Below are 25,173 nucleotides of genomic sequence, written 5' to 3' on the forward strand. Positions count from 1 at the left end.
TCAGTCTTGCCTTGAAAGTATTCAAGTTATACTTGGCAGGAAACACGGTCGCCGGAAGGGCATTCCACGCCTTAAACTATACAGTGTACCGACAAAGTGAAGATCAGAGAGATAATGAATTCAAAAAATTGCTTTTGAATTAGCCAAAAATAAACGATTCTAGGTTAACCAATGATGACAATAAGCAATTCTACAAAGAAAATTTGAATTTGGATATCATAATAACCTATATATAGCATAGTTACCTATGTTGGGCAAGATGCATCTCGAATTGACACCACTGGCTCAGCAGAAACCTCTTGGAAATGATCAGCATGATCATCCGAGACCGATCCATGCAGGATACTATGTTTTCCAAAATTGAAAGACCAATCTGAAGAGAGGTGATAGGTTCTTTGTTAAAACATAGATCACGGATTAAAACATCCAAAAAAGATTGAAATATATTTCTAGGGTGTGTTTATCCTTATGTAACATTCGGAACTGATTGTCTGACTGTTGGATTCCGTTGAATTCTATTTCTGCAATTCTTATTGAGCGTCAAAATCAATTGGTATGGAATAACATAATATTTATGTATGTCCCAAATCTTGGTATTGATGATTGTTTTAAGAACGATTCAAAGATTTAAAAAAAATTGAATTTAAACTTCACAAAAAAAATATCATTTAGCTCACCTGAAAATCTCTTTCGTGAAGGCATACGCTGACATTACAGTCTTTTTCTACGTGAGATAGAAGATTATCCAAAACCCATGCTCTATCTTCATTGCAATAGGATACGAACACATCATAGTGGAAAATTGTGCCATCTAAAAAAAATTATTAGTTGTAAAAAATGTATTAGCGTGGCACTGCCACGCAATAATATAGACAATGGTACTGATTTAATGAAACAATTAAAATCCTGGTCTAAAACACTAATTATTTCAGCGTAAAACTATTTAAAATAGAAAAGCAAATCTTTTTAATCTGACACTCAGTATTTCTGAATAACACTGATTAAAAAACTTGGTAAGAGAAAATTATTACCGTCAGAGGAATCATTTTTATTGATCAAACTCAACGTTGCCGAATTTCTTATCGTTATTAAAAAGTATTTGAAGTTCTTTCTAAAAACATAAACACACAACAAGAATGGCAGTAAAACTGTAGGTAACAGCAGCAGAAAATATTTATTCCAACTCTCTAATATTTGTCCTTCTATACCACCCAAGCCTTTATTACTTGCAGTGCAACTTGGTACACTATAAAGATCTATAGATTTTCCTTCAGATACCTGAAGACATCTATAGTGACTTGAATAATCTGCATAGTCCAGCAATAAATAGTTTCCACTAACATTGTGATTAAATTCTACGTTACAAGTATCTCTTTCTTCACAAAAAGTTGTAATATTCCTCCTTTCACGTATAACATTATTAAAATCCTTAAATCCAGAATGAAAAGACAAATTAGGCTGTTCATTATCATCTCCGAATCCTTTGAAGTATGTGCTATTAAAAAGTAATTCGTTGTTTGAAGCCACTTCGAACATGTCTCTTGCATGACAATTGCACACTAGGAAATTTCCCGATAATCCCAAAAATGAAAGTTGTTTTATATCATTATACATTTCTCTTGATATAATATTGATATTATTGTTTTTTAGTGATAGAAGTTTAAGCTTAGGCATTAAACTAAAGGTGCTGCTAGACCACGACATCATTCTATTATTGTCTAAATCAAGTATTTGCAAATTTGTCAGAGTTTTAGCCACATTTGCTGGTACTGTATTAATCTCATTATTAGATAACTTTAAAATTTTCAGATGGGTGAAATTCATAAAACCTTCCATATTTTTCAAAGAAACATTATCAGCATACAGCACTTCTAAGGTTTTTTCTGCCCCTCTCAAGATTCCTGGTGTGCCTATCACATCAGGGTTACCAGAGACGTCGAGTAATTTTAACGACGAATCATTAAACGTGTCGTTTCTTAATCTTCCCATAGCTGAATAACATAGGGATAATCTTTTAAAATGCTTGTCAACGCGTCTAAATATACCATGATTTCGTTGTCCCAATCTCGTGAAAGAAAAATCTAAAGATTCCAGTTTCAAACCTCTAAAAACGTTATCTGACTCGAAAACTAGATCTGCAAGGTTGCCATTCTCGTCGTAAGCAAAATTCCTACTTAAATCTAAATGTTTCAAGCCTTTCATGGAATCGAAAGCATATGTTTCGATGAAGTGTATACTGTTTTCGCTCAAGTATAATTTTCTCAGTTCAGGCATCCTCTGAAAGGTGTAATCACCAAGAACTTGTATTGAGCACTCTCGAAGATCTAACTCCTTTAGTGTGCGTAATGGATGCATGTGAAAACCTGAAGACCATTGTGTCAAAACTGAAAATAAACAAAATAATTTAGCCATTTGTGAGGTGTGTAATAGAATATGTTATGGCCTGTTGCTTACCCGCATATAATAGGTCGCTTCACATTTTTATGGATTGGAATATCATGGTATAATTTATATTATTAGACTCGTGTCCAACTTACTAATCTTCAAGATTAGGTCTTATGTAAATCATCGCTAAGTTTTTTACTTTATCTACACCCATGCTTTAAATCCTCTATAAAAGATTCTGAAACAGTTAGCTTATTGCCAACATTAAAACACTCTATATCTTAATAACCATTAAAGCATCCAAACGAGTGTTATAATGTTGTACTGAATTTCATTATAACACTCCTGTGAAAAAGAGACAGCGCTATACTGCTGGCATAACGAGACAGATTTATGCCAGCAGTATAGCGCTGTCTCTTTTTCACAGGAGTGTTATAATGAAATTCAGTACAAAATTATAATTTGTAACACTCGTTTGGATGCTTTAATGGTTATTAAGATATTGGGTGTTTTAATGTTGGCATTAAGCTAACTGTTTCAGAATCTTTTATAGAGGATTCATAATATTATGTGTGTAGATAAAGTCTTGTATGCAACTGTTGATAATAAGGTATTAAAACACTCAAGTCATACTATTCGTGTTTCTTGTTTCTTGTTGACTTTCGTGTTTTAATGCCCCTCTTTATACAACAGTTGCATAAATAACTATTATCAATTTTATTGAAGTTGTATTTCTATTAAAATTTTGTCTGTGATTTTCCGTTATTCGATTTGGTTTAAATTAACCCTGTAATTCTTAACCAAGTATAAACACAACTTACTTCTTCTCTGAGATTGGTCCGAAACGGGCAATTCCCGGGCATTAGTGGCGTTCAGTTCAGCATCATATATCTCAACATATGGGTCAAGTATTCCAAAATTATTGCCGTAGAGGGTCAAAAACTCTAATGTATCGGCCAATTTACGGCCATGGTTGTCCTTCAATTGGAATACCTAAAAGAGACAAAATAAACCAATTAAGTATTTGCCATTATCATCATGGGTGGGAACTTTTTCCGGGATGAAAAGTAGCCTATGTCGCTCTCCAGGTCTTCCATGCTATTGCAAAAAACTCGTAAATAAAATAAATTTTTATTCAAGTAGGTACTTAAAACTTTTGCAAGTGCTTTTGAATCGTCAGAATAATTTATCATGAAGAATTGATTAGATTGAAAGACAAACCAACAAAGAAACACAATTTCGCATTTTATAATATGGGTAGTGATTTTATTTTTGATGATGATGATTTGATTTTATATAGAGATTTTATGTCTGACTAACTTTGATACAATTCCGCGTTATAGTAAACTGTATCTTAACACCCTTGTTTCAAAGCTCAAGTTTGTTTACTATCTACAGCCAGCGCTCCAAGCGGAAACGTTTCGAAATTAAAATCAGTGGCATTGAATTTTTGACTTTAATTCAAGGCGCTTTAGGTCTATTTTACTTTGACGTTATTGTGTTTCGACCCTCAAATTCGCAAAGCAACGTTGGTGAGACGTAAAATCTTATACTAAGCATAGTACGATTCAAACTTAAATGCGTCTGCGTGAAGCTAGTAATCTTGCGCATGGTACACTCGAGAACTAAATCACTCAACGTGCGGCGATAGGTTACACCTCAGCTGCAAGCTTAAACAAAGTAACTTCTTAACTCGACTGTACAAACAAACAAGACACGTATAGCGAGAGAGAGAAGCATCAAGGAACTGGCGGGAATGTAGGACTTGTAGGAGCGAGACGTACCCTCCCCGCTACCTCGGGCGACCTCGGACACCCAAAATGTGTGTGGTACGCAACGTCATGCGCAAACTTCAGGGGCGCATTTACGTTCGAATCGTACTGTACTGATGTCTTACCGAAGGAACTCGCGTCAAAGAGCACTTGGCCAGACTCAAGTATCTGATGTGTTGTGGCTTTGGAGACTTCAGCACGGACAACTCTTGCTCCAGACTCCTCACTACACTCTCTCTGGTTGACATGTCGATTGCTTCGTTTATATCTGGAATTATATAATTAGAACTTTTAGGGCCTTTTCTAGAACTAGCTGAGCCGCGGAAGCTTTTTTCTTAATCATCATTATCATCTACTGATACACGTCCACTGCTAGACATAGGTCTCGAGTAGGGACTTCCACGCGCCACGGTCTTGCGCCGCCTGAATCCAGCAGCTCCCTGCGACTCGTCTGATGTCATCAATCCACCTAGTGGAGGGTCTTCCAACGATGCGTCTTCCAGTGCGAGGTCACCATTCCAGCACCTTGGGACCCCAGCGACTATCGGTTTTACGAACTATGTGCCCCACCCCTACGGATCTCCTCATTTCTGATTTGATCACGTAGAGTTTTTTTTTTAAATAGAGAGTAGGTAGAGTTAAACTTTTTAAATGGACTTCGCTAGAAGAGTCGCTTCATCCATCATCCCTTTATTCAGCTTCGAAAAAAGTTTAAAACCCCACCCGTTGCACTAGTATAGGGAATAATAGTCATGATAAACATGGATAGTATTCTTTTTTTAAAGAGTGATAAATCTTTTAACGTTTCACATTTTTACCTTCTGACATTTTTACTTGTTCTGGTTTCTTATAATATCTGAGATACAGATCTTACCGACGTATGGAGTGAGCTGGCCATTTTCGTCCACCCAAGATTGCAGGTCTGTCATGTACCCTGTGAGACATCTTGTGGCCCTTGGGTCATCCTGCCAATCCTTCCTAGTTTTCCCCACACCCACCGCTGTAGAAATGAGTAGAATATGGCAGTAAAGTCTGTAAATAGAATTTTTACTTAACTCTGTTGAGCTGATATTTAATAAAACATTCTTCGTAAAGTAGGTATATATAAATACCAGCTGAAAATCAGCACTGTATGTTCTTGTGCAACAAGGCATATAGCATAATGCTGTGCTGGCACCCTTTTTCGGGTCGGGCCACACATGACAGGTTGTTCCGGCGTTTCTTTTGCTTGAAGCGCGTTGGGCTTATGCTCAGGTGGAAGAAGCGCCGGAATACCCAGCTCTAAGTTTTAAGATGTGATGTGTGGCACAGTTTAGTAAATAAACGTCTTTTCTTTCTTTCTTCTTTCTATACGCGTGACATCCAATTTCTAAGTTAACAGTTAAAAAAATGTAAGCATAAGCTTTTTTAGTTAAAGTACTGAACCTTTCTCGTGAATCAGTATCTACCCAGTAGGTACTTTCAATTATTTATGATGGGCTCCACCCCTAACTTTCGACGGAATGACAACATACAAACTATTAAAAAGTCAAAATTCAAACTAATAAAAATATTTTTAAAACAATATAAACAATTTATATTAAGTATCCTAAACCCTAAAATATAGATTAATATGTAAATAATATTACTTACATAGCTCGGATAATCATTTTACTAAATCCATCAATATTGATTTCACATCACTTCAACACTTGTGAATACATTTTCATGAACACTCGTAAATTCATGTTGTCAGCTAATCAATTACATCATTTCATTTTACAGTTAATTGTAACACTTTAAATCCCCACTTTGCCAAAATTTCCCAAAACTATTCTGTTAGATATTTCACCTTACTGTAATAATGTGATTTTTACGAAAATTCACGATGTCTCTACGAAATTTTTGTGAATAAAATTAAAATGTACCTAGCGTTATTGTATTGAATAACAATAATATGCTATCTGGTGATAATAGTTATTTATCTTATCCTAAGCATGTTGAAGACTAAGTGGCGAATTACGACAAATTGTAATATGCCTGGATCAGATTTAAAAATTATAGATCCTGAAAAAGTAAAATTTCACTAACCTTTTCTAATCTATATACCTATATAAAAGGAAAGGCTGACTGATTGACTGAGTGATCTATTAACGCACGGTTCAAACTTTTGGACGGATCGGGTTGAAGTTTGGCATAGCTATTATGACGTAGACATCCCCTAAGAAAGGAGTTTTGAAAATTTAACCTCTAAGGGGATAAAATCGGATTTTGTAATTTGTGTAGTCCACGTGGACGAAGTCCAAGCTAGTCGTTAACGTAGATGAAAAGATCAATGTATTGATATAATATTATGTTGACAGTTTGTTTTGTCTACTACATACTTTCTAGTCTCTCCTATCGTTCAACTGGGTTTGTTACAATTTGTCAGATTTTGTAATCTTCCACGAACATTGGTATGCCATAGATACGATCCTTTTCTCGTAATATGACGCGCTGATTGGATATGATCCTATAATATCTTATCAATAATTTATATTTACCTATCATATATTCATTTTTCTATACTAAAGAATGTATTGCGCTGCAAGTAATGATAGAACTAGGTATTTAACTGATGATAAATCATATTACGCTGTGATAGCCTAGTGGTTAGAACGTCCGCCTTAAAAGCGGAGGTCGGGAATCCCGGGTACGCACTTCTAACTTTTCGGAGTTATGTGCGTTTTAATTAATTAAATATCACTTGCTTTAACGGTGAAGGGAAACATCTTGAGAAAACCTGCATGCCTGAAAGTTCTCCATAATGTTCTCAAAGGTTTGTGAAGTCTACCAATCCGCACATGGCCAGCGTGGTAGACTATGGTCAAACCTCTTCTCACTCTGAGAGGAGACCCGTTCTCTGTAGAGAGCCTGCGATGGGTCGATCATGATGATGATGAATGCATATTATTATTGTTATAGCACTGATCTGAACCCGCAATTAAGTAATGCTTACCTTAACTTAAGTACAGTACGCGGCCAAAAGTGATGAAAATCGATCTTTAGGAGGAGACAGCAAATTTGTAGAGCACTGTCTCGGTCGTTGAAACCGACAAAGTGTCATATGGGTATGAGTGACAGAGACAACGCTCTACAAAAATGAAATGTCATTCTAAAAGCCGATGTTCATCACTTTCGGCCGCGTACTGTAGGTGGTGAGAGTTCTCCATAATGTTCTCAAAAGTATGTGGAGTCTGCTATCAGCACTTGGCCAGTGTTGTGGACTAAGCCTTCTTCTTTCTTTCTTTCTTTATTTTTGCTGGACAGGTTTCCGCACTTTAAAATTTCCATCTATTGTGATACTCATTTTGAGAGAAGACCTATCCTCAGTACAAATAGTGAGCTGGCGATGGATTCAGATAATGATGATGATGATAAATTCTTCCAGTAGAACTACCCAAGCAGCTGAAGCCTATGAAATACCAAGTGCAGTACCGCGCGCCCTCCCCTCCCCCGCCCGGAGTGACGCGGACTCCTGAGGAGATTGAGGCAGAGATGAAGAAAGTTGAGATGCAATACGAGAAACTCGCCCTGGTTTGCATTGAGTGAGTACTGAACCGGCTACGAAATCTTTACAATTAGGACCAACGAGAATTTTACTCCTAGAGTACGCATATATACAAGGTTTTGCATGAAACAAAATCGTAAAATGTTAGCGGGGGACAGGGGAGAATGTTTTGTTGTGATTGGTGGACTTAAAAGTCACGTAATCAAATCAATGTGCGGAATGAGGGTACCGAACGGGCGTGGGCCGACTTTTATGCTAAGCATGTGCCTAAGCTTGGCGAGCGGGGGTGTTCGGCTATTAGGCGTCTATAGGTGGTGGTATGTGGACCAACCTAAAGAGACGTAGTCTCATATAGAGCCAAGATTTTTTGATAACAACGCTTTGACTATGAAACAGAAAAAAGCTGTGATAGCCTAGTGGTTAGGACGTCCACCTTTTAATCGGAGGTCGGGGGTTCGATTCCGAGCACGCACCTCTAACTTTTCGGAGTTATGTGCGTTTTAAGTAATTAAATATCACTTGCTTTAATGGTGAAGGAAAACATCGTGAGGAAACCTGCAGATAGTTCTCCATAATGTTCTCAAAGGTGTGTGTAGTCTACCAATCCGCACATGGCCAGCGTGGTAGACTATGGCCAAAACCATTCTCACTCTGAGAGGAGACCCGTGCTTTGTAGTAAACTGGCGATGCCGATGAGTTGATCATGATGACGATGATTTTTCCCCTCATGTCAGCTATAAGACCTACCTTCATGCCAAATTTCATGATTCTAGGTCAACGGGAAGTACCCTGTAGGTTTCTTGACAGACCGACAGACAGACAGACAGACAGACAGACATCAAAGTGATCCTATAAGGGTTCCGTTTTTCCTTTTGAGGTACGGAACCCTAAAAAGTAGTAAAGTAAAAAAAACAATAAGGGGAAAAAACAAAAACGAAAACGGATAAACGGAATCTGGTCAACGAATTACTTTGCTAAAGCATAAGCAATAAAGAACACGTTGGCCAGAGTTCTATGAAGAGTGGTGGCACTGATGCAACATAGGTCCAAATTGTTATCAATATGATTTTATCACAAGTTTCCTAACTGTCGCTCCTGTCCTAAAGAATAAAGATTATAATTTTCAAGCCTCCCTCAAGACGTGATGTGGACAGACCCACCAGTGGTGTGCCAATGGCAGGAGCCAAGGCAGCTGTGGACCTCCAACTACATCAATGATTACAAGTTCAATGAAGACAAACTGACTGTGCAGTTTAGGACTGGAGTACTTTGTGAGTACACGTTTTTTTAGTTTCGCCATGTCCGTGCGTCCGTCCGTCCTCGGTTAATCTCAGAGACTATTAGTGCTAGAAGTCTGTAATTTGGCATGGATATATAAAATTGTGATAAATATTTTTTTAGGCCAGCTCAGTGGGGATGAATTTTTTTCTCGTCTACACCATAGTGTGGGGTATCGTTGAATAGGTCTTTTAAAAATACTGTGGGTATAGGAACGTGCTAATTTTTATTAGAGTCAAGGTTTTACAGGCATCATTTTATTTTCAGGGCCAATTGGAATTGCGACTCTTCGATACGGCAATTTGCCGTATCAAGGGTGGGACTTGAAACCAGACCCGAGCGGGTAAATACGTATGTTTACATATTTTTTCCAATGCACCAAGTTTCGCCACCCTTTCAAGTGGCAATGGATCCCTTAGCGTTTGTGATGTGTATGTATTGTGACTCTGTTTTGTTGGAACACAGTAAAGGCGTAATAATCACGGTGACAGGCGTGTGCATCACCGTGACTTGGCTGTGCATCGGCAACAAGGTGCGGTTGAAGTGGATAGCCAACGCGACCACCAGCGCGCTGAAGGAACACTTCAATAAACCCTACACTGTCAAGAAAATGGTGCAGGTAAACAACTTTTAAATGATTTCTACCCTGTCCAAATTATGACCATGGCTGTTATATACTTAGTACCACTATTTCGTTTCTATTATATACTTAGTACGCATTGCTAGAATATGAAATCGCCTTCAGTTAGTATCCATACCATAAAAGAATGCTTACCATAAAAGAAAGAGGGAATAGGATTTTTTTGGATAGAAACATGTGTTACTTTAGTTACAGAATGACGGGTGGTGCATATCGCATGCTGCACGTTGTACTTACCATACGCATGTTTTGGAAAATTATAGGCTAACTAAGTTTATAGTTCTTTTTATGAATACGTAACTTAAGATGGAGTGAGCCAGCTTATCAAATAAGCTGGCTCACTCTATCTTAAGTTTTGATAATCGTGGCACTTACAATTAGCTATGACTGCAGTCAAGCCTTAATTAAAAAAAAATTGCAGATAATGCGTGAAGCGGCCTGTGACTTCTTCCCAGACTTCGACGCTCACAACCACATAGAGAACACGTGTCCCAAAGAGTGGGTGATGGAGAGACACAACTATCACGCCATGGCTTTCCTTTCCAGAGCTTACAACTTTCAATGGAGCAGGTATGTAAGATTGTCCTTAGTCTTGATCATAAGATTGGGTCTCCTCTCACAGTGCGGATTGGCAGACTTCACACACCGCCGAGAGCATTATGGAAAACTCTCAGGCATGCAGGATTCCTCACGATGTCTTCCTTCACCGTTAATTCAAGTCATATCTGGGGGCACGGTAGTGGCCCCGCCAAGTCGAGCAAAGGCACAGCAGTACCATCCTTTTCTCGAATATTTTGATATCTTAGTACGCACATAGCTCCGACATCTAACCCCAGACCTCAGGCCGAGGCTGACGTCTTAACCACTAGGCTACACCGCTCTTCATTAATTTTTTTTTTCGAATATTCTAGTTTTATTCAAGCTTTTACTTATAGATGGAATGTCGGGGCTGGAAGCCGCAACATCATAATGCAAATACGAGAGGCAGTTGATACAAAAAGAGAGGTACCAACTTTTAGTACAATTATTTTAAAGTCATGTTCCCACTAGGTGAATAGTCACTGTTTGCTTCTAGTGTACGGAATAACCCTGCTTTGCCTCCCTATAATTTTTAAATGGAGTGCCCATACAGACGCAGTTTGCGGTGTTTCGCTTGCCAACTCATTTAGTGAGCTAAATCGCCGCGGGCGATGCGTGCGGTGCACTGATATCTTTATTAACCGTTTACCTTCTATACCAAGAGTTTGTCAGATCGCTGGCTGGTAACTCAAAATATCCGTCGCTCAGAGTCAGCCGCTCACTGTTCCCCTGATAGGGGCACGGCCTAAGGATTTTTTGGTAACTTGAGACTAATATTATATCTAATGGTAAACATTTCAGGGCAAGTTCCAGCTACTGCAAGTGACGCCACAAAGAGCTACGATTCTGAAATGTATTGAACTATCTCAAGAATTGAGCTTAGAACCAATAGTTGGATTACAGGTGAATACAGAATGTTTAGTTAGAACAAAGAGAAAGGATGAGGACAAACCAGATTAGATTTCTTTGTCTTACGGAAACCATGTTTACTCACGTAGATAAAGAAACTATTATTATTCCTCTCATGCCACACTTTCGCAATTAAGTATAATATTAACTACTTAGGTACTTAGTATGGATTTCCAGTTCTACCCGGACCTATTTACTGCACATGTACCTACAGGTACATGGACGCGTGTCGAGTCACCTTCAACATGAAAATTATCGAATTGTCGAGACCATATCCATCCCAGTCGACTACCCATACATAATAATTCAATGCGACTATCTTGTTATTAAGATTTCGTCTGCGACTTATTGCAGAAGCTGAAACAGAACAGTTACTCTTGATTGGAGAAAACAAACTCAAAAATTTAAAATTTAATTTGACTGTACCTAATCAATGAGAAATACCTAAATGGCTAGAAACAAATGTACTTAGGCACGAACGCGAAGACGAAACGTTCTACGTTGCTCACAATATGAGTGAGCGAGACAGAGTAAGTACAGTTTCACTTCGATCAATCAAGGGCCTCCTCACGGTTATATTTTCTATTTCCAGTTCTACCCGGACCTATTCACACTGAACATGTCGTACGGTTCGGTGGACGCGCGTCGAGTCACCTTCAACATGAAATATCGACTCGTCGAGACGGTCTTCGATTTATTGCAGGAGCTAAAACTGAGTAGCTACTCGTGATTGAACAAATAAAAATCTCAAAATTTATATTTTAAAACTTTATTAGATCACAATATCACTTTTCTAATATTTCAATATATTATTTTGTCTGACAATTATTTATCTCTTTTTAAAATGCCTTTTAAACTTAAGTTGCCTAAACAAATCCGGGGTGAGGCGGGGGCACGCCCCGCACATCCGCATATCACCCGCGCTGTCCCCGCAGCGGACTAGCGCGGGGGCTGTACGGGTGTGCACAGAGGCAGATTATCCCTAAGGCAAACTAGGGCGTAAAATAAAGTTTTGAAATTCTAAAGTTTTTGATGTTATGTTATTTCCCAGTGTTATTTTTACTTATTCTCTCGTAAAGTTCTTGCTGATTTATGACCGTTGATAGACATGTAATGTCTATGCGCAAAAAACTACATTGCGCACTTTTATAATAATGTATTTTTCAAAAATACCTACATTGTAGTTTTTAAACCAATTTAAGTTTAAAAAGCTTTAATCATTTTATACAAAACGAAATGTAAGTGACAGAAATATAGAATTTTGAGCAAATTTTACATTAAATGGCAAATAAAATACTTAAATGAAATATAGTTTTTGTATCTTTTAAAAATAAAGTCTGTATATAGATCTGTTTAATCCTTACTTAAATACCTTAACAAGGGATAATAATACAATTGGTGTAATTTTTACTAACATTTAAGTTTACATACATATACCTATAGCACAAGATTCACAACATTCAAAACTCTACTGTAAAAAACCTTCAATATAACAACACAGTTTTTTTTGTATTGTGAAACTTTTTTTACCGCGAACTTTCTGATGACCACTTCCGTACACTAGCGGAGTTTTTCGCTGATCCCACAAAGCTAGTACCAGTATCGCTAAAAAGTTATGCAATACGACCACGTCTTCATAAAAATCGCTGAAAGCCTTAAATGTTTTTAAATCTGTTACCGTTTCTAGGATCCATCCACGTGATGTCTTATAAATTCCCATAGGGTGGGTTACATCGCTATATTTAGTTTACCTATCTTTATGTGCAGAAACACTAAATAAAAGTAAAGGCTGCGAGTTGAGAATAATGACTAAGAAGCACCTAGAATAGGTCCGTGACTAGTCGGGCCTACTACATGAAGAACCTAGTGGAAAGAAAAAAAGATTTTTGTTCTTATGATTAAAGATAAACCTTTGCTAACATTGAAAGTTTTTTATGTTAGACACGTAATATATGTATTAACTATTATCATCTATTGTAATTATATACCACACAAACTATATTTATTTTTGGACGCCTAACGACCAGAAGAGAGATTTCAGATTTAAAGGACTTAATGGTTGCGCAAATTTTCTAGTTTGCTTTGCAACAGACCTAATGGCCGGAACACATAATACAACACCCTTGTTGATGCCATGCAACTTATAGGTATTTAGGTCCAGTTTCATAATAGGCCGTTAAAGCTTTATAGTTACTTTAAACTTTAACCGTCAATAAAATGAAAATGGAGTGCACCAGTCAGGATTTGTTAACTTTGGACTCTCATCTCATCTCTTTCTCATATTTAACGCAAGCTAGAACTTTGACGTAACCTATATATGGTACTACGCGACAGGTCGAGAGGGAAAACGGGGAGGGAACAGCCCTAACACTACCCGAGCGTGGGTGACGTGCGTGTGCGCGGGGTGTTTCGCCTTATACCCCAATTGCCATTTCAACCTGTCGCGGACTATAATAAGACGGTTGTAAGGTGCCCAAATATAAATTAAACATACATGCATCGTGACAATCTACATACAATAAGTTTTTGAAAATCTTTGCCATTTGCAATTAAGTGCGTTTATACGTTGACATAAATATTTTATGCCGCAAACATTTTCAAAGTTCAAAAGTTGTAACTTATATCTATATCACTTAGAGATTAAGTAACAGCCTAACAATCATTATAATATGGCGTAAAGGCGTCGATTGGTGTATTTAACGATCTAAGGACATGACTGGCGGTTAAAGTTACGTTAGACCCGGTCTCCACACACGGTCCCGTATGGACAGTCACCAATCAGATTCTTAAACGATATCGTGATAAGTTTTTCGCGTCAACTATTATGAATCTGATTGGTCAAATGAACATAATATCTCCTCTCCCGCTTAGGTGAAGACTAGGCCATCGTACGGTTACTGTAACTTTGACAGTCCAAAAGTAAAATGGGTTGCACAAGTCAGAGTTTGTTAACCTTGGATCAAAATTTTACCTTTAATAATGGAATTATAATAATTAATGACTTGCTTGCGCAACCCTCTGCTTTTTATTGGTGGTCCAAATTTAACGGTAACCATTAAGTAACTTTAACCTCCTGTTATGCAAATAAACCTAAGAGGAAAATGGCTAACATTCATAAGCAAAATTATTACAATAGATATTACACAGCTGCCCAAAAAGAGGTGTGTAATGTTTTCAGGGTTCTCGTCGTCTATGTATGTATGAGTTTCTTTGTTCCACCATAACTTCTAAATGCCTGAACAGATTTGGATGTGTGTATTTAAAATCCTTAGATCATATCGAGTGACAATGGCTATAGTTTTTTTTAAATTGTAAAATACTTGTTTTTATTCCATGATTAAAACTTTGTGTAAAAACACTATGCTTTTGGTGCCAAAAATTTTGGCGCATAAGATCTATATTATTATGGCCCAGCCATAATCACAAAATATTTATTCCCTTAAATCAAGAATACTTTGACATTTTACCAACCACCATAGGATTTTTTATGTTTTTTATTTCGGAAAAATCATAATTTGTAAACACATCGATTCACTACAACTTCTATCCATTACGAGGTCCAGTTGCATGGCAGGTGGTTAAAGTCACGTTAAGGTTACCCTCATGCTTTCATCGTAAATAAAAGCAAAATGGGTTGCACAAGTCAGGGTTGGTAATCTTTGCACCAACATTTTATCTTTAACCTTAACAATGGAGGAGAAACCATAATGAATACTGATTTCGGCAACCAATTTTGCATTTTGTTGGTAGTCATAGTTTATCGTTACCGTAATGTAACTTTAACCGCCTGTCATGCAATTGATCCTATGTATAAGACTTCTTCGTAGAGAAAACTATTATTAAGCTTTCCCTTGTATGTAATTTGATTCTTCTTAATATGTATGTTAAGATTGTTAAGTACAATTTTTTAATTATTAGTTTTCAAAGGCCGAATTTGTTTCAATTTCGTCAATTGACCATCGAATTTAATATCAACATCGCAGTCACTTAAGGGATGCGAAATGTTTGAAATAATATCGTTTTCTTTTTTGTCATCCCTATCGTTTGGAGTAAGAGGTGTTACAAAGCCACTGTCATTCAATTTTTGTTCTTTTGCTTTTGTATTAGTGTTCAAATTCAATGAAAGACTTTTCTTGCTCTGAAAGATACTTAAGTCATCTAAGTATGATTTTGATGACAGTTTAGGCGATAGTTTATCGTCCGATTTCCTTAAGTTCTCATCGAAATCATGTTTTAATTGTTGTTCAAATAGTCTTTCTTGTCGGATTTGTTCGTGTGTATTTGCAAAGAATCCAGATGTCTTTTTGCCCAAGTCTCTAATAGATTCGTTTGCAATACTTTCTATACGTAAACTGTCTCTTCTTTTGGGTTCAGATTTCTCTTCCAAAACTTGTAGTGGGAAATGCTTGTTTGATATTAATCCCGAATGGACTGATTGGGACTTTTTCATCATAAAATGTTTTCTGTCTTCATTATTTTTCTCCTTATTGACCGCATTTAGGACATCTTCTTTGGAAACTTTGGCAAATAGGTTAGGAGCGCTGGCTCCTTGTTTATAATTCTTTTTGACTTCATCTTCATCTTCATTTGTGGTAAATTTAGTTATGATTTTAGATCCGAAAGATAGTCTTTTGCTGTAATTTTGGACTATTTTCTTTATCTCGTTCGGTAGATCTTGTTTCTGGTGCGTATAAATGTATCGGCTTAGCAAAGTGAGGTGTTGTTCCATCACTTTGTTGTGAGCTTCGAGACGGGTTTGATTTTTCTGATAGTTTTCGATCGCGTCCATTGCAGACTGTAAAAAAGAGTAATACTTATTTTATACATTTTAAATATTTTTTAATATATATAACTCTTCTGTACGAGTGTCTAGTTCATTATAAAATTGGTCTGGAGGTAGATTGCCGTAGATGACGTCTCCAGATAGACGATCGCATTCACCTCCAATTGGCTAACAAAATGTTGCCAAAATGTCTCAAACTATCGCAGCCAGGATACCATAAATTACGCCAGTCAAAACTATTGAGATAGTGATGATCACAGCTTTCGCAATCGACCTGCATGATTCGAAAGTGTATACTCAACTCATGCATTCTTCAAACCCAGATAATCAGACAATAAGCAGATATCTGAAGAGTTTTTAAAATCAGAAATGTAATACCCAGGTTTGAACGGTTACGATAGCACTGATAGTTGAAAGGTTATGATAACGAATACATACATCGAGTTCCACAGTCATTCTGCTGTTATCTTGTAGAAGCATTCTGTTCTGCTCAGTCAGTGTAGCGAGACGTGGCATCTCTTCCCGAAGCACGCTGTATTCCACCTCGTACTCCGTCAATTGACGCCCGATGTCGAGTTTTGCAATCTGGGGAAGGAATACATTTAAGATGAATAATTCCAGTAATTACATTTTTTAAGAGCGTGCAGAAAATAATAAAAATACAGGTAGTGAATGGACCAAATATATTATTTAAAAATAAAGAAATGAAGATATAAACGATGATAGTACGTGGTGATGATGACTGAAATTCATATTAAGCATGCCATGACAATAATTTAAGAGTCCGCGACAGGTTGAGATTTCAATCGCGGTATGAGGCACCGGGCTAGCGCGGGGGCTGTGCGGGTGTGCGGGGCGTCTCCTCCCCGATTACCGCGTACTATATTATTATAGATAATACAGATAAGTTATGCTGGAGAAGATATCAAAATAGGGAAAAGTTACAAATTATGGAGATTCAGCGAGGTGATCCGCTGACATAGTGATTTATTTTTAATCCATTGAAGGTTATCTACAATTAATAATATTTTACTATCGCTCAGTGAAACAGAAATGTATAACCAACCATGACTGTCAAATGAGTTCAATGGCTACCTATCATTTCGTGTCAAACACCAAGTTAGTGAATCATCCCGCATAGATGACAGTCAAGCCGGTGATAGTTATAACTGATAAGATTAAAGATGATAACAGTATTTCTCTTGATAATGATAGAAATCTAGATGATGATTTAAATTGTGATGCTAATAGTATTCGACAACTATTGTATTTGACAACTAGTCAAATCAGCGGGGCGATTGTCTAAAACCTGCATCAATCATTATTACAATCTCAATTGGTCTAATTGGCTGAATTTGTGCGATTCTTGTTGCAACAATGAGCAACAATGCATTGTGGCCAATAGTGAGCGAGCATTAACCAATCAGAGATGATTGCGATCGTGACATTGTAGCTGTCAAACAACCGCGGTAGGGCCACAGTAATTTTTTATCAAACATCAAAACGCGCCCTTAGTATGCGAGCTACTAGGAAATACTGAAATGTGACGTGCAATCATTTGACGTGTTTTTTTTAGTTTAATCGATAATTTAAAATAGTTATTACTCCTAAAACTAACAAAAGGCGTGGATTTTACATATTTTGGAACACCCTTTATTACAAAATCACTGAGAAATAATTTATTTTTGACACAGGCAAATACCCAGTTATGCTGATGATAAAAACTCACCGTCTTCATAACCTTGTCGTACATCGTCCTGTTGATATCAGGTAGCTTGTGCTTCAAATATTCAGCCGCTTCCTCACAGCTCTCACACAGCATCAAACCGTCTTTGTGTGCCGAGAGAAGCGCCAAAGATACCGCGAATACCACGTTGAAGGATTCCAGGAAGATGAGATCTGTAGAACATGAAATAATTTAGGAAGTATTAGTTTGACTATAGGCCCCGATTCTCTATTCTCTCTCTAAACTAAATTTAGAGTATCTGCATCCTTTTCTTTTTACTAATGCTAAAAAAGGAAAGGAACATGACTTTCACATTTAAAGTGTCTAAATTTTAGTGCACAATACAAATTTAAACAGTAGGTTCGCGAGTGCGTGCTAAAATCACGGGTTTTACCATCTAAAAATTAAATTTAGAAATGTCAAACTGCTTCTGTCCTTTTCATATTACAATAGTAAGAAGAGGGTGCGAATACTCTAAAATTAGGTTGTGCTTAGAATCGGTGCCAGTATTCATGCAAAAAATCAAGACTATCCATTGCTCCGTTGCAGCATGATTGAACAACGAAATGTCTTTACAACAATTGTTCATATTCCTAAAAACATGAGACTAAAGGAAACACCTAGACCAATTTTAATAATACACTAAACAGTAGGTACAAAACTACAAAAGAACATTGGGTCAAATGATTTTACCACTCGAAGATTTGAGAATCTTATGATACTGTAATGATGGACTTCAAGAAATCTTCAGCAATTTTTATGATGGAATCATTAGCATATTAAATATTAATATATTGGGGCCGATTCTCTTGTACACAACCTCTAAACTAAACTAAATTAACAGGTCTAAATTTAGTGCCATCCTTTTCCGCAAGCAACATTATGAAAGGGATAGCAATAGATTTAGACGTGTCATTTTAGTTTAGTTTAGAGATTGTGTACAAGAGAATCGGCCCCAATATATCATTAAATATAAGTAGCAAAGAAAATTTTCAAAATATGTGAAATCCTAAAGAAACATTTTAGTTTTTGATTTTTTTTTTTTTTTTTTTTTAATAATAAAATCATTTATTTTACCAGATACAAAATCATATTTTTGTTAGTATTGACACGTAGGTACCTTAAAACTAATTATTAAAAAATTCTTACTAAAACAATACTGTGCACCTGTTTTCCGAACTAGTAGAAACTGTGTCTCGGAAAACAGGGCCTCCAGCTCGGTGAGTACAAAGCTAACTACATACTAACTAACATACTAACTAAACTAAAGAGCTAAAGAAAATATTATGTGCGTGGAAGTCCATGTTATCTGTGTGTGTGTGTGAGTTTGTGTGTGCGTGAGTGCGTGTGTGTGGGGGTGTAAGTGAATGAGCACGTATAAGTGTGCATATGTGAGTGTCTTTGTATATGTTTGTGTACAATTTGGGGTTACACTAGAATATCCAAAAGTTTTTCAGTATCCGAGTAAGTTTGTTTCAGAAGCCATTCCTGAAGAGAAGATTTGTATTTAAACCTATTCAAATTGGTAGTTGTGACTTACCAAATACCCTGACGACGAAACCCAATGGAAACTGGCTGGTGAATAGAGTCAGCATCCAAGGAGCTGCATACAAAGCCGGGGAGATGTCAAGGGATTCTAGTTTCGCATGAAGTTCCGGCTCATGGTCCCGGAGGAGACGAGAAAGTTGGTACAACTGAAAGTATTGAAGAAAATATTGGAGTGATCATATTTCAGACTAGCTTATTCCCGCGACTTCGTCCACGTGGACTACACAAATTTCAAACCTTATTTTACCCCCTAAGGGGTTGAATTTTCAAAAATCCTTTCTAAAAAACGGCATTCCAAACCAGTGGTAAATTAAACTAGTTAACGATTCAAAAGCACTTTTAATAAGTCTACTTGAATAAAATAAATTCTATTCTATTCTATTCTATTCTTAGCGGATGTCTACATCATAATAGCTATCTGCATGCCAAATTTCAGCCCGATCCGTCCAGTAGTTTGAGCTGTGCGTTGATAGATCAGTCAGTCAGTCAGTCACCTTTTCCTTTTATCATATTTCAGATAAAGGTCATACCGCTAGTCGATCGGAATATGAGTCGAGTGGCATCAATTTACAGCAGAAATTGATAATTAATCAATCTATCCATAATCTGTAGATTAGTTACTTAGCAACGTTTACATTGTCAAAAAAGACCATACAACTTTTGTATAACAATTTTTCTACTGTTAATATTGTTATAATTGTTGTTGAAGCTTACAAATAGGATTTATTTTCAATTACGGCCGTTTATTGAAAATTAGCTTGGATTATTATTATAGGTACCTATTGAATTTTGCAGGTATGGAAAATCCGAAAACCTGTCTCAAAGTAATTATTGTCTGTTTCACAAAGTTGATTAAAGAGCAAGAAGACTTCTAGGTTACTTTTTATGTTATCCTTTTTCCTTTTTCTTATGCAAATAAACCGTTTAAAAATCTTTGTTAAATGAGTAACTTGCCAGGATTCTTACTATAGTTCTTCTTCCCAAGAGCAAAATTGAAGGAATTTAGCAACGAGACAATATTTTGACTTTCCGAAATGCAAAAATTTCCCAGCTTACCTGGACTTGTAGAGCGCTCATGTCTGGTAAATACTGCTTCCTTATGCCTCGTCGGAACATCAGATGCCGTAGCAATATGAAAGCTTCTGCTTCATCCATCTGGAAGGAATATCATGAACAACGAACTTAAAAACGGAAGCATATTATTTGCTTCAGTTTTTTCACTTACCATTGAAAATTAAGACTATTTTCGATAATAAAATCATTCAAAAACCATTTAACATCTTCGTTGCATGAGATCTTTTATTCCACGAAAATGTAAACTGTGGAACCAATTCCCTGTACCCACTAGATTTCAACATGGGGTTATTCAAGGGGCGGAATAACAAATTCTTGAAAAGCCGCGGCAAAGCATTGGCGGCTCTTCTGGTTCTGCAAATGTTCATGGGGGATAGTAATCACTTCACATCAGGTGACCCACCTGCTTGTTTGCTCACAATTTTTTTTATAAAAAAGTACCTTTAACCTAGTAATTTGCTAAATTTCAGAGGATAAATGTCTCATATCTATGCTTAAGAATTAGCTACCTCATTGCAGTACGGTTCTAAATGTTCTATTAACGGATATCACAACACGATGGCGAAGGCGATAAATAAATAAAATTAATTCCAAAATTCTGATCAGGATTTAGCATTATGAATACATTAATCTCGGGAATAGTTGATGATGGCAAATAAAATGAATGAAATATGAAAGAATAAACTTACATGCAACAGCAGTATCCCAGCCACAAAGCTTAAGCCCTGGCAATATCCAACATCACGGTCCAGTAAGGAGTAGGCTTTCAGGATATTGTATAGGGCTAACTGTCCGGGACCTAATGCTGACGCGAAGTAAGAGTGCTTTGGGAACGTTCGTCCTGAAAGACAAACAGTTTTATTTTAGAAAGTGTCTAAATGGCCGGTAACAGTTCAAAAGCAAATATTATAAATATTAGCAGAATATTAGCTAATATTATAAATATTTTTTATATTGAACGGCCGTTTGTGATTTTCCCTTGGATTACTGTTATGTCCGGAGAGACAGCTGGTCTAATTGTTGTACTAGCTTGCTTTACTTGACTACTCACGCCACTCTCACTAGGTGGCAGTACGGGTAGCATTCTCGAAAGTGAAAGGAGTACACGCAAACCTGAATCGCACTACCGGGGTTTTCTGCAATCTGCACTAGATATAGAAGCTTCAAGACAACCGTCCCTGTTCCGAGTCGGGTTACGAGGTAGAGTAGACGCCTGAGCTATCGGCCCGAGCCGAACGGACGCCATTTATGCCCCGCAAGGGGCTATCCAAGGACCGCACCGTCTTCACGGTGCGCGATAGCAACCATCAGCAGGAGGCAAATCAGCCCCGAACGGATTTCCCCCGCTTCCGTTAGGAGGCGTGAGAAGACCCCGTCCTCCCGTCAGCCCAGCTGGCGCTACCGAGCACGACCACTCAGTCTCTCCCTTTGGTACGGTCGAGCCTACACACACCGCTCCCGTACACTGTCCTCATTGCAAAAGTGAGGCTAAACAAAACTGTCTAAAAATGAAAAACTCACCTAAGTCGATGAGTATAGCATGCTGGTGTTTGGTCAAGCCAGCGAGCAGCGTCCTGTACGGGGTGTTGTAGTCTGGGAATTGGTCGAGGTGTGGCGGCGGGATACGCACGCACGCCTGTTCCGCCAGGAACCGCCATACGCCACCGCGGGACATGCGGGGCACACCTAAACATATTGACAGTTAGACTGAGATCTATATCGTGTTCTTCAATGCTGGAGGTTTTGACACCTTCCATAATACACCTAAGAACATTTCACACCTAAAGCGACACTGCGTCGTTTCTCATTAGGTAATAGCTGTGGGTAATAGTCATAGTTCTTCGATAAATACACTTGAATATATGAGAGACTGAGACGCAAGGGGCTGCCTCAGTTGTTGGGTTTAAGGTGCTGGTGCTTAGTCAGGCCAGCGAGCGTTGTAGTCTGGGAAGTGGTCCAGGTGTGGCAGTGGGATACGCAAACACGCCTCCTCTGCAAGGAACCGCCATACGCCACCTCGGGACATGCGGGGTACACCTAAACACATTGACAGTTAGACTGAGATCTATATCGTGTTCTTCATTGCTGGAGGTTTTGACACCTTCCATAATACACCTAAGAACATTTCACACCTAAAGCGACACTGCGTCGTTTCTCATTAAGTACTGAGGCTGAGATCTATAGAGCGCACGTTGACTTTGCTCAGACTTAAGATTGAGGTAAAAAAAACATATTTATGTGAGAGATACAGCTCTGGTCTCGTCTTAAGTGTAAGCTAAGTCAGCGTGCGCTCTATAGATCTCAACCTGAGTCATAGTTCTTTCCATAAATACACCTGAACATATGACAGGACTCAAGGGGCTGCCTCTGTTGTTGGGTATGTGGTGCTGGTGCTTAGTCAGACTAGCGAGCGTTGTAATCTGGGAAGTGGGCGAGGTGTGGCGGCGAGATGCACAGCCACGCATGTTCTGCCAAGAACCACCACACTCCAAGCTTTTTACACAAAAATAATATTTTAGCGCTACCGTGAGTGATTTCCATTATAAATACTATCTGTCCCGGCTTACTCACGTGTGTAGTCGACGTTAGCACGACTAGTTTCGAACCCATCCGGGGTCCTTTTTCAAGGGAGTCCGTCCGCGCACGCGCCGCGGTTTACGTCGACTACACACGTGAGTAAGCCGGGACAGATAGTATTTATAACAAAAATAATAAGCTAAATAGAGGAAGAGAAAAACAAGATAAGTAGGAATAAAATAGACAACAATGTTGCCGTGTTTAGGCTGAAAGGCGGACCCACCCAACAAGGAGACAGAAGGGGGTTTCAGCCGGTAAGAGTCCGGTGGGGTGATTACGTAAAACGTTGCAGTAGCGACAGCAACGCGACAGCAGTAGCAATGCGACAGTTCATTTGCTGTTTCTCTTCTTCTTATTTTGCTTTGTGGCTATTGCTGTCTCTCTCTAGCCAGACGTTTGACAGCAATGATTGCGAGATTTACGCCTGTGGCAAGGCTGTCGCGAGATACGTAATCACCCCGCCGCACTACCCTTTGGGTGTCCATGAGGATTTCCCCTTCTGTATAGATATGTGGCGGTTGCCACAGATGCAACTAGATGGCGCTGTTCAATCAAAAACATTTCACGACGTAGTCCCGAACAAATATACCGCCGACAGTACTCGCACTAACTGAGTTTTCTGCAATCTGGACTATATATGGAAGTTTCAAGATACAACCGTCGGCCCAGCTGGCGCTACCGAGCACAACCAACCGCTCGGTGGGAGATCTTCCTTTGGTACGGTCGAGCCAGCACACCGCTCCCGTACAGATAAATTTAAAAAGTATAATCCAAAAAATTTTAGAGGCTTGCCTTGTCTCACAGCTTGGGTCAGCATATGCCTGTCAACTTTAGCGACAGGCTGTGACGGATCTCTCGCCAGTAGCGAGTCCCACATGAGAGACACGCCGGTGTCGCACGAACCGAGCTCGGTGTACTCCAGCTTTATACGACGGACTGCTGAGGACTCTTCCCTCTCTGCAACAAAAACTTCTTTATACATTCTCCATATCACTACATAGTTAAAACAAAGTCGCTTCCCGCTGTCTGTCCCTATGTATGCTTAGATCATTAAAACTACGCAACGGATTTTGATGCGGTTTTTTTAATAGATAGAGTGATTCAAGAGGAAGATTTATATGTATAATACATGCATAATATAGTAGGGAAACACTGATAATTTTAGAGGTTTCTAATTTGATGTCGTAAATAAACACATTTTTTTGCGCTTACATTCCAAACGTTGACTGAAGCCTATGAAATAGATCAAAATAATGTACTACAGTATTGGACCCCTTAAAAAGGTCTACAAAAAAGTCCGCAGTGGTCTACCTACCTCTTAGGGATAAGCCACAATAATAATTTTTATCCTTTACTTTGTACGCGAAATAATGGCTTTTTTGCAATACAGTATTAATCCTTATCAAATTCGAACCGCTAGTTCTTGTTGCCTACCTTTTAACTTTGCGTTTTCTTTTTCCATTCGAACGAGTAAGATGGTCTGGTCTATGGCCATTTTCCACAGCTCCCTCAGCTGTTCCTTGGTCCGCTTTCCTGAGGATGCCAACGGATGACCCAGCAAGTCCTTTTGGTTTGAATCACCTGAAAATAACTATCATGGTTAGCCATCTTCATTGTCATATACACTTTTATAATGGACTAAGAGCACGTGAGGGCTAAAGCTTCGTTATTTTATAAAAAAATTCGGTGTACATAGGTAGAAAAACACAACTCCTTATATGAAAGTCGAAGTAGCCTTTGTTACTCCTTGGTTAATTCTCTACTTGTCTGTGAAAGTCACGTCAAAATAGGTTTAGCTGATCCGAAAATTAGCCCGTTCAGACAGACAGACAGACAGATAAAGTACCTTCTTGTTCAATAGCCGGTGTGTGGACAACCTTCTCGTAGATGGCTTGTCGCCACGTAGCGTCGGATTCACTGCCGCTTTCCGTCGCCACTGGTCGCGAGTCGCTGACTTTGAGGAAGCTATTGGAATTATCGTTGTAGTTAAACTATAAAGTACCTTCTTGTTCAATAGCCGGTGTGTGGACAACCTTCTCGTAGATGGCTTGTCGCCACGTAGCGTCGGATTCACTGCCGCTTGCCGTCGCCACTGGTCGCGAGTCGCTCACTTTGAGGAAGCTATTGGAATTATCGTTGTAGTTAAACTATAAAGTACCTTCTTGTTCAATAGCCGGTGTGTGGACAACCTTCTCGTAGATGGCTTGTCGCCACGTAGCGTCGGATTCACTGCCGCTTTCCGTCGCCACTGGTCGCGAGTCGCTCACTTTGAGGAAGCTATTGGAATTATCGTTGTAGTTAAACTATAAAGTACCTTCTTGTTCAATAGCCGGTGTGTAGACAACTTTCTCATAGATGGCTTGTCGCCACGTA

At 38.4% G+C, this 25,173-nt stretch overlaps 3 protein-coding genes across 4 annotated transcripts in view; 1 reads left to right on the forward strand and 2 right to left on the reverse strand.

The window, feature by feature from the left end:
• Positions 1-6,088, reverse strand: part of LOC117985107 (toll-like receptor 13) — a 9,152-nt gene extending 3,064 nt beyond the window's left edge. The window contains exons 1-7 of the mRNA XM_034971788.2: positions 5,790-6,088; positions 5,032-5,189; positions 4,283-4,425; positions 3,207-3,378; positions 1,032-2,384; positions 678-811; positions 246-373 (exon numbers count right to left, since the gene is read on the reverse strand). Coding sequence (XP_034827679.1) covers positions 246-373; positions 678-811; positions 1,032-2,384; positions 3,207-3,378; positions 4,283-4,425; positions 5,032-5,189; positions 5,790-5,806 — 2,105 coding nt within the window. The 5' untranslated portion in view covers positions 5,807-6,088. The remainder of the gene's footprint in view (positions 1-245; positions 374-677; positions 812-1,031; positions 2,385-3,206; positions 3,379-4,282; positions 4,426-5,031; positions 5,190-5,789) is intronic.
• Positions 1-11,852, forward strand: part of LOC117985104 (dynein axonemal intermediate chain 7-like) — a 26,491-nt gene extending 14,639 nt beyond the window's left edge. For both annotated transcript variants that reach the window (XM_034971786.2, XM_069500991.1), the window contains 8 exons: positions 7,567-7,723; positions 8,815-8,957; positions 9,232-9,307; positions 9,430-9,583; positions 10,026-10,174; positions 10,540-10,609; positions 10,985-11,086; positions 11,685-11,852. In XM_034971786.2, coding sequence (XP_034827677.1) covers positions 7,567-7,723; positions 8,815-8,957; positions 9,232-9,307; positions 9,430-9,583; positions 10,026-10,174; positions 10,540-10,609; positions 10,985-11,086; positions 11,685-11,822 — 989 coding nt within the window. In that variant the 3' untranslated portion in view covers positions 11,823-11,852. The remainder of the gene's footprint in view (positions 1-7,566; positions 7,724-8,814; positions 8,958-9,231; positions 9,308-9,429; positions 9,584-10,025; positions 10,175-10,539; positions 10,610-10,984; positions 11,087-11,684) is intronic.
• Positions 11,846-25,173, reverse strand: part of plx (PTB_TBC1D1_like and TBC domain-containing protein plx) — a 60,553-nt gene continuing 47,225 nt past the window's right edge. Inside the window, exons 16-25 of the mRNA XM_069501028.1 lie at positions 24,647-24,765; positions 24,235-24,381; positions 23,593-23,757; positions 21,745-21,909; positions 20,913-21,064; positions 20,206-20,304; positions 19,142-19,295; positions 17,605-17,774; positions 16,314-16,460; positions 11,846-15,887 (exon numbers count right to left, since the gene is read on the reverse strand). Coding sequence (XP_069357129.1) covers positions 15,000-15,887; positions 16,314-16,460; positions 17,605-17,774; positions 19,142-19,295; positions 20,206-20,304; positions 20,913-21,064; positions 21,745-21,909; positions 23,593-23,757; positions 24,235-24,381; positions 24,647-24,765 — 2,206 coding nt within the window. The 3' untranslated portion in view covers positions 11,846-14,999. The remainder of the gene's footprint in view (positions 15,888-16,313; positions 16,461-17,604; positions 17,775-19,141; positions 19,296-20,205; positions 20,305-20,912; positions 21,065-21,744; positions 21,910-23,592; positions 23,758-24,234; positions 24,382-24,646; positions 24,766-25,173) is intronic.

The sequence above is a fragment of the Maniola hyperantus genome, chromosome 9 (assembly GCF_902806685.2).
Source record: "Maniola hyperantus chromosome 9, iAphHyp1.2, whole genome shotgun sequence".
Classification (NCBI taxonomy): Eukaryota; Metazoa; Arthropoda; class Insecta; order Lepidoptera; family Nymphalidae; genus Maniola; species Maniola hyperantus.